The following is a 17,327-nucleotide window of genomic DNA, read 5'->3' on the forward strand; positions in this document are numbered from 1 at the left end:
TGCTGGGTATAAAATTTATGTTGACCAGGGGCGCCTGGGTGGCTCTGAGAAAACTCTTGTTTTTTGGGTCAGGTTCTGATCTCAGGGTCATGAGATCAAGCCCCATGTCGGACTCTGTGCTCAGCAGGGAGTCTGCTTCTTCCCCTCCTCTGCCCCTCCCCCTGCTCATGCTCTAGCTCTTCCTCTCTCTAAAATAAATAAATACATCTTAAAAAATAATTTATGTTGACCATTTCTTTCAATACTTCAAGGATGCTGCTCGCCCCTCACTTCTGGCTGGCACTACATTGCTGAGTCGTTGGTCAATGTTATTTTTGTTCCCTGGATGTCATGTGTCTTTTTCCTCTCGATGCTCTTATTTTTTTTCCTTATCACTTGTCTTAAGTAATTTGGTTATCATATGCCTTGATGTGGTTTTCTTCATGATCTTGTGCTTGGGATTCATTGAGCTTCTTGAATCTGTGGGTTTATAGTTTTCCTCCAATTTGGAAAAATTAGGGTCATGATTTCTTCAGATATTTTTCCAGTCTCTACCCTCCGTGCTCCGAGGACTCTTCAGGGACTCGAATATCCCATATACTGGGCTGCTTGGAGTCGTCCAAAGCTCACTGATGCTTGCTCAGTTTCCCCCTAGGTGCGTTTTCTGCATTTTTCATTTTGGATAGATTTGATTGCTGTAAGTTCACTGATCCTTTCTTCTGTTGAGTCTGACCTTCTGTTAACACCATCGGGCATACTCTTCATGTCATCACTGAAGTTTTGCCTCTAGGATTCAATCAGATCTGTTTTAAAAAACACACCTTCCATGCCCCTAACATGTGAATTCTCCCTCTAGCTTTTTGATCATATAGAAAACAGTTAAATTCACTCTTTAATGTCCCTGTCTAGTAATTCTATCATTTCTGACCTGGGTTTACTAATTTTGCTTCTCATCATGGGTCCAATTTTCTTGATGCTTCATGGCCTGGTAATTTTTGATTGGCTTCCCTGATAAATGTCACATGGCTGGAGGATGGATATTTTTGTGTTCCTATAAAAACATGCTTCAGGGGGCACTGAGGTGGCTCAGTCCATGAAGCATCTGACCTTGGCTCAGGTCATGGTTTCTGGGTCCTGGGATCAAGCCCCATGTTGGGCTCCACCCTCAGTGGGGAATCTGCTTGTCCCTGTTCCTCTCCTTCTGCCCCTCTCCCTGCTTGTGCTCCCTCTCTCTCCCAAATAAATAAATAAAAGCTTAAAAAATGCTTCAGCTTTGTTCTAGGAATCAGTTAAGGATCTTGGAAAGAGTTTGATTTTGTTTTTAAGCTGTTTTGCTTTTAAGCTTTCATGTTTTGCTTTTAAGCTTTCATGTTTTGCTTATAAGCTTTGTTAGGTGGGACCAGAGCAGAGCTTAGGGCTGATTTCCCATGATGTTTACACAAAACGTTTCTGAGAACTCTGCCCCAAGTGCCCCAAGTTACGAGCCTTCTTGCTTTGCGCGGTGGGAGGAGTTCCCTTCTTCGCGTGCACAGTTCTCGGCTGAAGATGCAAGGGGGCTGCTCTGCTGATCTCTGGGATTTTCTCTGTACACCTCTCTCGTCTTGAGTCTTCTGCCCAGGAAACTCTAGCTGCCTTGGCCTTCCTGGACAGCCAGGTCCATCCCATCCATTCACAGACTGCTGTCCTCTGCCCGGGCTCTCTCTTGCTGCAGCCTGGAAACTCTTCCAGCTAAAAGCTTGGCAACCACAAGGCTTGCCTTGCTGGTTTTGGATCTCTCAGGGAGCCCTGTCCGTCACTCCTGATGCCAAGGGCTCGGGTTCCCTGGTGTCATGTGTTTCTCTTGGCTTTTTAGTTTTCATAGAGGAGGGTAAACCCAGTCCCTAGTCTCCCTTGGCCAGAAGCAGGAGTGCTCCGGTCAGAGAATTGCATGTGTGAGACCCCAGAGTTCTTTATCCCTTTTGGCAGGACAACCAGTGGTACATGGGCGGGGTGGGGGGGGGCGTGCTATTTGCTGAGTGACTGAGGAAGGAGCCTCCAGAAGTCACATAGCTTTAGCAATAAAGATATTTCCTGTTTCAAGCTGCTAAGATTTTAGGGTTGTTACTGCATCATAAAATAGCCCATTCTGACCAAACAGGGTTTTCTAAGTACTGCACGAGACAGAGTATATGAAGAGAACATCGTATGTGACGGATACAGAGCACAGGAAGAGAAGGAGGCACAGCACTCTGTTCACAGTAAGTCCTGCGAAAGCACATGAACTCAGTGTCAGACAACACTGGCTAGGGACAGCCGTTCACTCCACAGTTGTTAGTAATCTCGGCTCTGCATCTGGCTTCACTGTGCTGGGCGGACTCAGGAAAATGACAGCACAATAAAGAAAACAGCACAGTCCCTTCCAGCTTACTGAACAGCAGGGCAGCGTGGATCTGGGCAAATATGCTCCCTGGTGAAGAGTCAATGTCATCACCAACTGGTGAGTGCTGTGCCAAAAACATACAGCTTGTTCTCAGAGTGGGAAACACTAGCTTCTGGAGGATTCAGGAAGGCTTCTCTGAGGAAGGGACATTTGAGCTGATCTGAAGGATAAGCAGGCATTAATCAGGTGTAGAGACCGTGGGAGGGGAGTGGCTGGAGGGAGACAGGGCCAGCCCCTGCAGGCCTCGAGCCACAGAAAGGATCCGGTTGTGTCCAGTGAGCACGCAGAATCCATTGGAGGACACTGGGCTTGGTGCATGGATGACACAATAGAAGGGCACCCTTACAAGGGCCATCGAGGTGGCATGGAGAACAGACTCCTGGGGACGGGAGTGGGGGGGAGGGGCTGTCGGCTGGAAAGGGGGTGGGGAACAGTCATGGATATGGTGAAACCTGACAGGTCCCTAAGCACTCAGACTTAAATGTGGGACAGAAGAACACGTCCAGGTTGGTCCTGGGTGAGCAGATGGATGACAGGGCTGTTGGCTTGCGTGGGCGCAGTGGGAGAGGGCCAGCTTTGGGGCGGGGGGTCATAAATCCCACGTGCCGAGCCTGATGTTGAGATGTCCAGGTGGAGAGGAGCTGGTGTGCTTTGCTTCAGCAACGGACATAGCCAGCATCTGCCCTGCTCACCCCCCACAGCGCAGGTGGGGTAAGCACGCAGTGCAGGCTTGCTAGTCTAGAGACGGTCCCCTCCCCTTCCCTCGTCATGTCGCTGCTCCGTTTCATGGCTGACACTCAGGAGGGGAAAGAAGCTGCAGAGCTCAGGCCAAGCTCCCGACTGTCACAAGTGGTGACACAGCAGCGCACAGGAGGTGACGGCAGCATTCTGCAGGCACGGCCCCCCTCGTCCCAAGGAAGTGTGCTGGGCGGGGCTCTCCTGAGGACGCGGGGTGGGTCTATGTCCCACCGAATGAGTGAGCTGCCCCCTGAAGCTACTGAAAATACGAGAAAGGATCTAAGACAGGCTCTCACAACTCACGTCCCTAGAAGAGTGGATGGCACTTGGGGAGTTTCATAACTTTACAACGACCGCTCCTAACAAACCGGAACATATAATTAAGTGTTTGACCGATAAAGTAAGGGGTGGTTCCAGGCCGCCGGCTGAAGACGTGCCCTGCTTTTCGGTTCTCCCCTCTCCGGCTGCCCCTTTTGTGTCCATTCTCCCCCGATCTGAGCTTTGCAAAAAATGCCACATGCACCTTCTCCGTTGCCCTTTTTTAAACCCCTGTGAAAGCTTCTGGTATCTCAGTATCTCTGGGAACATTACCAACACCCCCAACACTGTATGGGTTCTGGGCCGCGCAGAAATCAAGATGTAGCTGGCAGCAGGAACCACCACCTCAGTGACGTTCCCAAGTGACGCCATGTGTGTCGACGCCGCGGTACGGGCAGCGTGGGTGGAGGGCCAGCGATTGAAAAACACAGGTCACTGCACCTTTTATTTGTCATTATATGAACCGATGGGACACGAAATACACTCCACTTCTCAAAACAGTCTTAATGCTTTTCAAAATCCGACAGGAAGTCACCGACGATGCCGTCTTGAGCTGGGAAGCCATGAGCTCTATGCCTCCGGACGCCGTGGCCCGAAAGAATGCGTAAGGTCCGTGACTCTGCCTCCCACACCTGGAAATCTCCAAGGCGGGCTCCTGTCGCGCACGGTGAGGTGGCGCCCAGCACAGGCATCGCTTCCCCGCGAGCGCCGTTCCGGAGGCCCAGTCCCCTCCCCGCCGCGGAGCGCGCAGTTCACGTGAAGCAGCTGGGGCCTGGGATCCGGCTCTGCAAGATTCACACCGTGAATGTGGCACAGAACTACACAGCTTTACAAATCCACAGGTCACAAATAACTTCCCGCTCTTAGAATAACCAACACGGACTCAGGAGCTGGGGGGCTACAGCGGCGGCACGGTCTAATTTGCTCCTACGAATATAGCTGTGCACCTGCGATCGGTTACAAATTTAAACACTTCCCATCAGTAAACAGTGATGTATTCGTGGAACAACCTATAGTCGAGGGCTCTTCGGCTGAGTGGCATTGTCTTTTTTTTTTTTTTTTTTTGCTCCCCGGTCTCTTGTATGCAAGTTCATAGCAACGGTTTTAAGACGACACGGACCTATTTTGCCTCCGATAGTGACTCTATTAAGACCAAGTGTGTCTACAGGAAACTCAGGGGTGAATCTGATTTTTATTCAGTTCCAACTGCTGGTTACACGAAGGATTGTTGCACAGGTGTGTGAGTGTGAAGGAACAGTGGGAGGGCACCAGGGCCACACATCTGACACTAGGTGCTTTAAAAACATTTGATGCATCCTTACTCCAGGTACAAAAACAATGTCTTTAAAAAAATAAAATTGTGATTTAAAAGGCCTTTATTACACCGGGAAGAGGAGTAAGAGATAAAGGCTAACAGAGGGTTAATCGTGTTTGTATTTTAATTTGGTCATTCACCCTTTCTGTGCTGCAAGAGCAAAAAAAAAAAAAAAAAAAAAAAAATTGTCGGTGATTTTTTTTTTAAATATGTTAGGAACCTTCGTGCTCTTGATGACCCCGTGGGTACCCGGACCGTTTATATTTGGAGAACAAAGACAATATTTTAGAAAATATATCCTCCTAGCCCAAGTTCATTTGATGAAACTATTGTGTATAAAGCAGTTAATTATATACATAAATAACATAAAAATAATTATCATAAATTAAAAAGTCAAACAACCTCCCACTACGAATTCGACTGCCAGGTAGGAGACGGGAGTGTGACTGAGCGGTGTCTGGAGACCCCGACGTACTGCGTGCGTGAAGCATCTCCGTGGTTCTCAGGGATGCATTATTGCATGGAACACATTCCAGCCCTAGCCTCAGAATCTTGCTACTTGGAATAAAGCGAACTGTGGGGAAACTTGCGTTTTGCAGAACGAATCGTCCTTGGCCTCACCGGCAACACAAGATTCCTCTGGCCTACGTACCCACTACTGAGTCCTTGTCGTTACTTCTTGCACGTGGATCTCCCAGGTACTGTGGGAACTGTGACAAAGAGTGAGCAAGGCCAAAGTAAGGCAAACGTGACGATGTCACTGTGGACAGCGCTACAAGGTATCAGGAGGGTAAACACCGCGCCTCTGTTTCCCTGGCTGAGCCGCAGGAGGGCGTGAGCCTGGCCCAGCACCTCTGACGGGCGCTCACGTGCATGAAAGCGCGTGTCCCGGGGACGCAGACGTGGTTGTCACTTGGCACGTCCGTTCACGAAGGCCATTCACGCTTCTCCTCGTGAACTAACCTCTTCTGCTTTCCTTGCAGCCTGGCAGGAAACGGCAGTGCCTCTGTATCTCAGAAACACCTGTACTTTTCCGCTGTGAAGAGCCAAGCTCGTTCAATGTTTTTTTAGAACATTGGTCTTGAAACACATCAACCTTTGGAATTCAGTTGAAACAGAAAGAAAACGTGAGTTTCTTCCCTGTTCTTCGGTGAGTTTGGCTGAGCCTCAGCCGTAATAAATATATTTGGCAGGCAGAGGGTCCTGAGGCAGCCCTGCAGGAGCCGCCAGCAGGGACAGCGTGAGGCTGACATGTCACACGCAGTGGCGTGTCCCTTGTGCTCGGGCAGCCGCGCAGAGCTGCGCAGGGACCGACATTCCTACAGTGCAAACGACTTCAGCATGTTAAAAATCTAAAACAATGTGGCCGCAACAGTCTTGAATACATAACATAGACTTGAAATAAAGTAAAAAAAAAAAAAAAAAAAAATGAAAATCGATCCACGTTACGTTACAAAGAGGCCTTTGAGGCCCGGGTCAGCGATCCCTGGGACCCCTCACCCAGACCGACTGCGCCGAGGGTCGTCCGCGGCCACAGGACGCCTTCTCTTACATCTTCGGCCCAAAGTTATGTAACAAATTTGACTCAACTCAAATTTTAAAGAAAATAAGCGTCCCTTTAACTTCTAACTGCTCATTCACCAAAAATACCCAGAAGCAAGAAGTCAGAGTGTCCTCGCCGTGCTCGCTGCCCCGTGGGAATCCTTGCTGCGACCCCGGGCGGTAACCACGCCCGAAGGAGGCAGGCGAGCCACTCTGTTCCTCCTGACAGAGCGTCGCCTCTCTGCTCCCGCCTGCCCCACTTTCCCAGACCCCGCGTCCCCCACGCCAAGTTCTGTGGGGGGCCGCTGCCGCGAGCGCGGCTGGGCCAGGGCCGCACCGCCTTGCTTGCGGCCACCTGCCGGGGGTCACTCGAGACGCGCCGACAGGCTGCGATGCCGGGCGGGGGGTTTGGAGAGAACTCTGCAAAGCTAAGTCAACCTTACTTACGTTGCCATAATGATTTTTTTTTCTCGGTTTGGTAGCCAGCGAACGAATCTCAAAAATACAAGAGGATAGCCGTGGGTCGACCCCGGCCTGAGCTCCCGGCCCACGGCTCAGTAGCTGTACATTTGCTGCTGCGGCTCGGCCGGCACCTGCGGGGGGGGCGCCTGCGGGGGGGGCGCCTGCGGGGGGGGGGGGCGGCAGGACGTCCGTCTGCGGCACCGCCCGCCACGTGAGCGGGTGCTGGTCACCGAGCTGGCTCCCCAGGGGCGTGATAGAGTTGACCAGCGTGGTCAGATTGATGAAGTGGGCCACGGACTGCGGGTTCGAAGCTTCGGGCTGCGGGTGGATCTGGATGTCGTTCTGGCGGTTGTGCAACATGGCGGAGCCGCTGACGGTGTCAAAGGTCACGGTGAGGATCGAGTTGTCCAGCTGCAGCTGGCGCTCCGGGGTGGTTAGGTGCCCCACGGCCACGGGCTGCAGATTGGTAAACTGAGTCCCAGCTGCGGTGGTGATAGGGGTCACGGTGATGTTGGTCAGGCCCACTGAGCTTGACGGGGTGGTCACGTTTGGGTCGCCCAGGGTCACTACCACCTGTAAGAGTCAAACACAATGTAAGACCGTTAAGGGTCTGCAAAACGGCCGACGGCCGAGACGTCCGCTGCGGGAACCCCACGCCTGGCACCCTCGCCTCGCGTGAAGAAAGAGAGAAAAACGTCTTTTGGTGAAGGATTAAACCAAGTCAGTTTTGTCCCAGAAAAATAATTCTAGTGAAACAGAGCAGTAGGACGCAGACGGAACCGCAGAGCCACTCGCTAAACCGCTAAACAAACCGCCTCACGGGCCAGGAAGAAACAGGAGAGTAACGGCGAGCAAGACAGAGGTTGTGCTCTGCGGTTTCCGGTCGCTCCTCTCACGCGCCTCGCCGCTGGCGAACGGACACGCCAACGATCAGGCTAAAAGAGCGACCCCCAAATCTGCGGCACCAGGAGTGAGTAAACACAAGAGAAGCAGCATCTTCTCCACAGAGAGGAACGAATGGCCAAATAAATGCATGAAAGGTCTGCTGTGACGGTTAGCGCCCAAAACCAAGTATGAGACACACATCGGTGGGAGATTCGCGAGCCTCCGACCCAAAGCGAGCAAATCGGACGTTTCCGTTAAAAGCAGCCGACGGCTGGCCACATGCATCTCTGCCTCCGCCGACCCTCCCGGGACCTCGGCTGTGACCTCATGGCGGGAGGGGCAAATGCAGCGACCCCACTTCCAAGATAAGGGCCACACGTGGGCCACTTATAACCTCCCAGAAACCCCCCTGGTTCCCAAGCGGGCGGGGGCGGCTGTCCCTCACACGCGCCACGCTCACATCGCTGTTCACAGTGATAAGTGTGACCTCTAGGTCTGAGCTGGCAAGGGTGTTGCTGACGCTGGCTTATGGGAGATGCGTCCCGTGTAGCTCCCGCCACCGCGGGGCCCAGGCCAGCATCCGTGTGTTCGCAGGAGCCCATGCGGGGTCCCCACGCCCCCAGGAAGGGAAGCACCTGCTGGATGCTCTGCACCGCCGAGTCGGTTTCGTCCCCCACACCAGACAGCACGGGCTCCTTCTCTGAGTACTCGCTGAAGGAGGCCTCCTCGGGCCCCGGGGCTCCCGCCGCCTCTGCCTCCGGCTTCTGCTTCCTCTTGTGGGCCCTGCGGGCGGCCTTCACATGCTTTCCCTCGGCCAGATCTTCCTGCTCCAGGCTCAGTTCGGGCTGCGGGAACAGAAGTTTCGGCAACGTCCGGGTCACTGGGCTGTGTCCCCAGGGTGGCCACAGGGGTCCCAGCGTGGACTGGACATGCCCCCAGGCCCCCAGGCTGCCCCAGGAAACAGAGTGACCACGGTGTGTCTGCTCACGTGTGCTTCCAGAGACCGGGCGTGTCCCTGTTGGGTTCACTTTCTTTTAAAAAGTGAAGGAAATTGCATGTCAGTCATATTTTTAAAAGCCACATTTTGTGCTGGAATGTGAACATAGCTAAAAACAAATTTTTTACACCCGTTTCAGCTCTGGCAAGCTCAGCCTGAGGCTGAAAATCCATTCACGCCTGTGCTCTCATCCGTAGGCTAAAGCAAATTCACGAGAGAAACAGCCTTGGATCAGAACGGGTGTGACTATGAGAACGTTACGTCATCTCCTTTGGGGACAGCTGCCGTGCCCAGCCATACAGCAACCCCAGACCCCCAGACAGGCGCCCTGCACTCTCTGCCCATCCAGGGCACACTGTTGCAGTGTGACCACATTTCTGGAACCAGGCCGATGTCACAACTAGGCTGGGGGTCAGGGAGGCCATCCTGGTCACCGACCACGCCTCCTCGTGCCATCCCACGTGGTGAGATCCCACCCAGCGGCAGACAGACCCAGAAGAAGCCTGCCAGGGCGAGGCCATCATGGGATTGCCCTCATCGGGGCAGGACGTGGGCCGTGGGCCTCTGGGCACTACAGTGAGGCGTAGGACGGGCCTTCTCGTGTCACTCGCTACAACACAGCCCCTGAGATCTGTGCTCAAAGGCTGTTTCAAATACAGAGGTGTGACCATGATGTCACAGTAATTGAGAGCACGGCATATTCCCTTTACAATAAAACACCATTTTTATGAAGGCATTGGCTTAAAATTTCTTTAAAAACTAAGTTCATCTAATAAAGTTATTTTAGTTACAACAATCTAATTATGCTTTTTGGAACCATCTGTGACAGTTAATTTTACGTGTCAGCATGGCTGGGCGAGGGTGCCCACGTGTCTGGTTGTCCAGCAAAATGCTGTGAAGGTATTTTTAAGATGAGATTAACATTACATCGATGGACTCTGAGAAAAGCAGATCGCCCTCCAGAATGCAGGTGGGCTGCATCCAAGCAGTTGAAGGCCTTCAGAGGAAAGCCTGAGGTCCCTGACGAAGAGGGAATTCTGCTTCCGGATAGCCTTTGAATGCAAACTGCAACATCAGCTCTCCCGTGGGCCTCCAGCCTGCCAGCCCACCCTACAGATCCAGGATTACCAGCTCCACAACCACAACTCCTAAAAATTAATCTAACTTTCTCTCTACGTAGACATGCACACGACCCTGACTGTGTTTTCTCTAGAGAACTTGAATACACCCTCTATTCTCCAAAATGAGATACATCGCTATTCAGAAACTGAAGTTCTGGAAATGTTACAGAAAATACGAGATATTCTAAAAGGCCTTGGGAGAGAAAACCAACCGAAAAACCAGAGTGAGATGCCCATGAAATATGAGGTGTTCTCGGGGGCCTGCCCAAAGGCTCCGCACAACACCTGTCTCAGCCTCCCCACCCTGGCCCGTGGGCCTGCTCGGTGCATACCTGGACAATGCCAATGGAGGAGGCATCGATGGTGGTGGTCTCCGGGAGGTGGTCCAGGTCATCGATCCTCACGGCCAGGACCTATGGGTGAGCACAGGTAATGAGCCCGGGATGCTGTGCCTGCAACCAACTCTTGTTATCTCTCATGGGCACCCCTGGGCTCCTGACCTGGCTCGGCTCTGGCCCCGGCTCTTCCTTCCCTCATCCCATTTTCCATCACATTTCCATGATTCTTGTCTATACAGGGGAGGATCAGACAGGTGTCTTGCGTGTCACCTCATACCCACTTCCGCCCAAGGGTGGAGACTTTATTTTCTGCCTTCTTGGCCTCATACTATAGGGTTTTTGGTTTTGTTTTTTTTTTTTAAGATTTTATTCATTTATTTGAGAGACAGAGTGCGACAGAGATAGCATGAGTGGTGGGGGGGAGCAGCAGAGGCAGAGGGAGAAGCAGACTCCACGCTGAGCAGGGAGCCTGACACGGGACTTGATCCCAGGACCCCGGGATCATGACCTGAGCCCACGGCACACGCTTCACCGACTGAGCCAGCCAGGCGCCCCTATAGTGCTTTAAATAAAAGAATTTTCTGTGAGTCTTCTGTTATTTTAAACCAGGAGCAGAGCAAATCAGATATGGTAAACTGTCCTACGAGGAATCACCAAAAATGAGACATTTCTACCTTAAACACTATTTTTAACTTGACCAGATACAGGAACTTTGACTTGCCGATTCTGCAATGATGTGACCCCTCACCCCCGCCTTCCCTTCCTGAGCCATACTGCAGACCCTCACGCTGTCACTCACTCCCCCAGGGCCACCGTCCCTCCCACGGTACAGGGGTGTCCTGCCCCTGATTCTTACCCATGAGCCCGCTCACCAGCTACTGTGGTGACGTAGTGAATTAAATTGTAAGCGGGACAGGGCAGCATGAGTACGGACAGAATGGGGTCCCCGGGAAGGTGAGTTCGAAAGAGGCATGAGCGTGGAAAGACTACATAAGGTCGGGGAGACCATCAGAGTCTGTATGGCTTCTTCGCCCAAGCAGCTCTGCAAGGATCTTTACGTTTTTGCCCAGCTGCAGAAAATAAAAGTGGAAAATTGTAGACTCTACCGGGGAGGGGTGGCTTATGCAAGAAAGACAGCAGGGACTTGGGTTCAAGGAGCAGGGCGGGCCCCTCTCTGGAACGACAGCAACAGTGAAGCAAACACGGCGGCGGCTCTGAAGACAAGGGGCACTCGCCTCGACACGGGGCCCGGGCCTACACCGTGATGCACGCAAAGGACACGGAGTAAATGCGGTCAGGGGCCACTGATGTGATCTCGCCCACTGTCACCAGCACCACCACCTCCATCGTCACCATGACAACCATCGACACCTCCACCTCCATCAGCACAGCCACGATCATCAATGTCACCTCCACCACCACCGTGAATACGACTATCACCACCACCATCCCCGCCTCCCCCCTGCCACACGCACACTCATACAGCCAGGCCGCACGAGCAACCGCAGCAGAGCCCTCCCTCCGCCACCTTCCCTGCTGCCCAGGGTCACCTCCGTGACATGTGCCGCGTTCCCTGTAACTACTGCAGCTCTCGTCTACCTCCTATTCTCCCGTCCCCCACCCCAGACTGTCAAGTCCGGGAGGGCGAGACGCGTCCAGTCCAGCTGGCTCCCCAGGGCTCACCACCAGCGGCGGCTTTGTGTGTGTGTGTTTGAACAACACAGAACAGAACAAGGGTGAAAGGATCCAAAGTAACGGCCCGAGAAGAAGAGGCCGGAGCCTCGAGAAACCGAGGTAAGAGCCACGGCCGCGCGTCCTCTGCCCTTCGTCCGAGAGCCTTCCCCTCCCAGCACGCTTGCTCTGCCCAGCACGGGCATGCTCCGGGGGGTCGTGGCGAACACCGCCCCCGCTTGAGAAGCAGGCACAGGAAGGTGACCTTGCAGATGGATGAATCCATCAGGGAGTGATCTCCGACCCTGGAAAAGGACTCGCCGGACAAAAGTGCTCCCTGAGCACCTCCGTGCCGGCCGAGGCCTCTCTCTGCACCCAGCCACACAATCACGCATCCGGTCTGCAGAGACGGACTTACACGCCCCCTGTGAATACCGGTAACTACAGAAGCTCATACAGCAACAGGGAACTCGCACAAACTCTGGACTCACCACGTGCGAGCCGGCAGCGCCTGCCTGGGCCCTGAGACCTGGGGGCGCGGCTGGCCGACGTGGTCAGCCAAGTGGGCACTAACACTCGGGCTCTCTGCCCGACTGTTCTGAGAGGTGGACACCCTGGCCGGCTGCTCAGTGCGGACAATTCCAACACCAGGACCCCCACAATGCCGTCTTCCGTGCTTCCTGCGCGGTCACTTACTTCAAAGAGGGGAGTATCAGTGCGTAGGACGCGTTACCGTGGCCACTCGCAACTTTATATAGAATTCCGAGCACGTCGCTACACTGTCGCTACCCGAGCCACACCGCTCCTGCTGGAAGGAGGGGTCCAATCGTTCACAGAGCACGGGAGCGTTACTGCCACGCTGCCCCCCGGGAGGACGGCAGTGACCAGGGTGCCTGCCCCGAGCCAGCAGCACGGTCACTTCCAACCTAACATTCTCCTGCCACTCCAGCAGACGAAGGAGGGCATCTTCAGTGAACATTCCCGTTTCTGGGATTCGGAGAGGTTGAAGGGTTTTCTGGGTTTTAACCTCGTATGTTTCCTCTCCACGTGTGTGTACGCTCGGTTCCGCGAGTCTCCTCCTTGAATGGCTGTCACCCCTCCTACCAGCAGCTTAGAGCGGCTGTGGACATACCTGCTTCCAGGCTGCCCTCTGCTCACCCGCCGGACGTCCCGTGTCCCGCGCGGGGCGCCGCTCTGCCAGTCAGATCGACGGATGTTTCCGTCTGTGATTTCTGCCCCCAAAGTGATCTGACAGCTACTGACCTGCATTTTTTTCTACTTGTGTTTTTCACTTTGTCTCTCTTTAAAGTACGTGAATTTTTTTTTTTTAAGATTTTATTTATTTATGTGACACAGAGACAGCCAGCGAGAGAGGGAACACAGCAGGGGAGTGGGAGAGAAAGAAGCAGGCTCCCAGCAGGGGAGCCCGATATGGGACTTGATCCCAGAACGCCGGGATCACGCCCTGAGCTGAAGGCAGACGCTTAACGACTACGCTACCCAGGCGCCCCTAAAGTACGTGAAATTTTTAATCCCCCAGACCCTCCTCTGGAACACGCGCCCAGGCGGGCAGGGCCGGCTTGCCTCTGTGCAACCGCTCCCGCCAGGGCTCAGACCAGCCTCGGCCCCCACGGCAAGGGGAGGCCCCCGTTCTGCACTGAGTCAGCCACCCCGAAGGGAAAAACGGAGGGAGGGAACCAGGTTGTTCTTCTGTCCTGCTGTAATTCCCGGGAGAATATAACCTATAACCTCAGCAAAAAATATGTTTGAGGCTCTCCGCTCATTCATTCGCTCAGCGCCTCCCAGGGGCAGGGGAATGTAAGGGCCGGGGCCTGCCTCTAGGACTCCTGGGTCTGCAGAGGGGGATCCGCGAGCCAGGGCGGAGGGGTCTCCCGGTGGAGGCAGCACAGAGGGACGGCGGGGCAGGGGCGGGGACGGGACGCGTGTGCCGGGCCAGGCTCACCTCCGGGTGCTTGCGCCGCATGTGTCTGCTCATGGAGGCCCTGGTGGACACCTTGGTCCCGCACAGCTGGCAGCTCTGAGCCTCCACCTTGTCGTGGGTGAGCTGCACGTGCTTCTGCAGCATGTACTCCGTGACGTACTTCTTGTCGCACACGGAGCACGTCCACTGCTTGCCCACTTCCCGCACACACGGGGAGGAAGACACAAGCACGGGTCACGAGTGGGGTCATCCCGCGGCCCACAGGACAGGCGAGGGGGCGCTTTGCCCTCGGCCCGTGCTGCAAGGGTCGTCTGCCCGGTCAGGCAAGCAGCACGGGCCAAGACGAGCAGGATGGACCAAATGCTCTGAAAAAGCCTGCACTGCCGAGCAGATGGCCGGCCGGCCCACCCCTGCACACGCTGTGGGTGAGGGGGGCCAGGGACTGCCCCACCCCTGCACACGCGGGGGGCCGCGCCAGGGACTGCCCCACCCCTGCACACGCAGGGAGGCCGCGCCAGGGACCGTGGTGAGGGGCCAAGCGCTAGTCTGCCGCCCCGCTTACCTGTGTGGATGAGCTTGTGGGTCTCCATCGTGTTCCTCTCGCTGAAGGTCTTCCCGCACAGCTCACACATGAAATCTTTAATCCCTGCAGGAGAGGGCACGCTAACCTCAGGGGCTCCCGCGGGGTTTTAACGTGACCCCTTGGCCGAGGGTCTCCGTGTGTGTGCAGAGGCTTGGGGAAGGGGAATGGCCAGGAGACCCCAGAGAGCAAATGTTCACTCCCATGATCAACCAGAGCACCGGGCGGCTCAGTGAGGGCCTCTGTGGGCAGGGGTGGCAAGGCCGCTGGGCCTGTGGGCCCGCGGTCCACTCCGCACGGGCAGAACCAATGCGGTCAGCTTCGCTCGGCACCTGCATTTCTGAGGCTTCCCAGGGCTCCACCCATCTCGCCCGAGACCCTAGAGCTTGTCAGTCTCTCCGTCTGGTTGGGGGTGGTCATCCCGCTCGCCTGCGACCTGGCAAGCACGCATGGAGCCATCGGACGGCGGCCCTCCCTGCACAGACAAGAAGGGGGACCCTCCGCATGCCTCTTAAATGAGGGTTTCCCCAGAAATGGAAATGAGGAGAGTGATGTCAGAGGCCCATCGCTCGCAGGGAGGGTCCTGGGAGCTTGTGTGGAGCCCCGTGTGCAAGGGGCCCTGGGCTCACCGCGGCCTGCAGAGGGACCGCGGTGGGGGGGGGGGGGGCGGGCGGGTGTAGGCGACCACACCCCAGTGGCCTGTGCAGCTGCAGCGTGCGGAGTGGGATGGAGCCTAAGGTGGCTCAGGACCCAGCCCTGGGGAGTGAGGATGCTTCCCAGGAAAGGCACCGGGAGTCTCGGCGGAGCTTCTCCAGGAAGAGGACACTCGCCGTCGCCCAGTGACGCGGCATCGCACGCGGGGACAGGGAGGGAGGTGGGCGCGCAGGGAAGCTGGACCACATGGTGCAGTACCCGAAACCCAGTTTAGGGGGGACACGGGGATCCATGGGAAAGAGTTTCACACACAGACACAGCCGGTCGGCGGGGGGAACCTTCCCTCAGGTCCCGTGTCCCCTGGTTCTAGCTCTCACATGCGTTTATCCACACGCATGTTTTTTATGAGAAAGGAACTCACAGCTTTTGTTATAGAGGCTATTTTTTTCCTGTTGCATCACAAACCTCTACGTAAGTCACCATATATCATCATCTTTAACGGGTGCGCTGTTCTCCCTGGACGCACAGACACTTAACACGTTCCAGGGGCTCCCGCCCCCAACAAAGCCATGACGGACAGCCGGCCCGCGTGTGACCAGTTCGCGGGCACACGCTCGGGCACACAGCAGGGTGCAAGGCACCCACACTGCAGACCCGGGAGAGCTCAGCAAACGCCTCGACGGCGAGCCGACCGGGGACCTGGACTCCTGTGCGTGTTGTCGGTGGCCTCGCAGGCAGGGGACGGTGTCTGACAGAGGTGGCTCCGCGAACCAAGCTACCAGAAGTGGGAAGCCACCAGGCGGCTCCCACCCCTTTCCCGGGCCGCAGACTCACCCGTGTGCCGCTTGTAGTGCTTGAGCATATTGACCTTCTGCGCGAATTTGCGGTGGCACTCCTTGCACTCGTACTCCTTGATGCCCTTGTGCAGCTTCATGTGGTGGCGCAGCGCGTGCTTGGTCTTCATGCCTGTCGGCCGACACGGCACTCAGCCAGCCTGCTGCGCAGCCCTGTGCCCGCCCCCTAGCACCCCCGCGGCGCCCGCACCCCGCCCGCGCCCCCCCACGGCCACACATGCCCCCCCACGGCGCCCGCACCCTGCATGAGCCCCCCCACGGCGCCCACACCCCGCCTGCGCCCCCCTACGGCGCCCGCACCCCACGCGCGCCCCCCCATGGCACCAGTGCCCCACACACCCCCCCCATGGCGCCCACACCCCACACAGACCTCCCCACGGCGCCCACACCCCACACCCCCCATGGTGCCCGCACCCCACACGTGACCCCCCACGGCGCCCGCACCCCACAACGCCCCCCCCACAGCGCCTACACCCCACACAGACCTCCCCACAGCACCCACACCCCACACCCCCCATGGTGCCCGCACCCCCCACGTGCCCCCCCACGGCGCCCGTACCCCACACACGTCTCCCCACGGCCACACATGCCCCCCCATGGCGCCCGCACCCCACATGCGCCCCCCCACAGTGCCCGCACGCCACACACGCACCCCCATGGTGCCTACACCCCACATACACCCCACAACGGCCCCCCCACGGCGCCTACACCCCACATACACCCCCCAGGGTGCCCGTACCCCACACACCCCCACAGCGCCCGCACCCCACAACGGCCCCCCCACGGCGCCTACACCCCACAAGACCTCCCCACGGTGCCCGCACCCCCACACATGCCCCCTCCATGGCGCCTGCACCCCAACACCCCCACGGCGCCCGCATCCCACACCCCCTATGGTGTCTGCATCCAGGACCCTCCACAATGCCTGCACCCCGATACGCCCACGATACCTGCATCCAGGACCCCCCATGGTGGCTGTACCCCCCCCAGACCTCCCGCAGTACCTGCATCTAGGACCCCTTATGGTGCCTGCACCCTAATATCCCCAGTGTCCATGACCCAGACCTATAGCAGTGCCTGCCCCTCTACCCTGGGCCAGGACACCCCCCCACAGTGCCCAAACCCTCACCCCACACCTAGACCACCCCCCACAGTACGTATCTCTCCCCACCCAGTGCCTCAACCCCCCACAGGTGCCGTGACCCGGGCCCTTGGGCAGGCACAGGTCTCAGTGGGTGTAGAACAAGAGAAGTGGGGGTCAGGGTGTGGGGGTGAATCTCCTTGAGGACCCCCTCCACCAGTGGCAAGATGGGCACTTATGCCCTCAGAGGCCCTTAGGGATTACTGTCCATATCTAGACAGCTCACCTTATCAGGGGCCTGCCCAGACCTGAGGGTCAGTGCTCGGTACAACGGGGCAAATCTGAGCACTGTGACACAGCTGAGTCATCTCTGAGGGGGCGTTAGCCTGCCTGAGCTGCTGGGGCGCTAGACGGTGTGAACACAGAGACTA

The 17,327-nt window shown here is 56.3% G+C and overlaps 1 protein-coding gene across 1 annotated transcript in view; it reads right to left on the minus strand.

Moving 5' to 3' along the window:
- Positions 1-3,872: 3,872 nt before the first annotated feature.
- Positions 3,873-17,327, minus strand: part of PRDM15 (PR/SET domain 15) — a 66,125-nt gene continuing 52,670 nt past the window's right edge. Inside the window, 7 exon segments of the mRNA XM_026499728.4 lie at positions 3,873-6,949; positions 6,951-7,346; positions 8,294-8,503; positions 10,109-10,189; positions 13,749-13,924; positions 14,290-14,373; positions 15,796-15,927. Of these exon segments, the coding sequence (XP_026355513.2) occupies positions 6,866-6,949; positions 6,951-7,346; positions 8,294-8,503; positions 10,109-10,189; positions 13,749-13,924; positions 14,290-14,373; positions 15,796-15,927 (1,163 nt within the window). The 3' untranslated portion in view covers positions 3,873-6,865.

Source organism: Ursus arctos, unplaced genomic scaffold, assembly GCF_023065955.2.
Source record: "Ursus arctos isolate Adak ecotype North America unplaced genomic scaffold, UrsArc2.0 scaffold_4, whole genome shotgun sequence".
In the NCBI taxonomy this organism is placed as follows: domain Eukaryota; kingdom Metazoa; phylum Chordata; class Mammalia; order Carnivora; family Ursidae; genus Ursus; species Ursus arctos.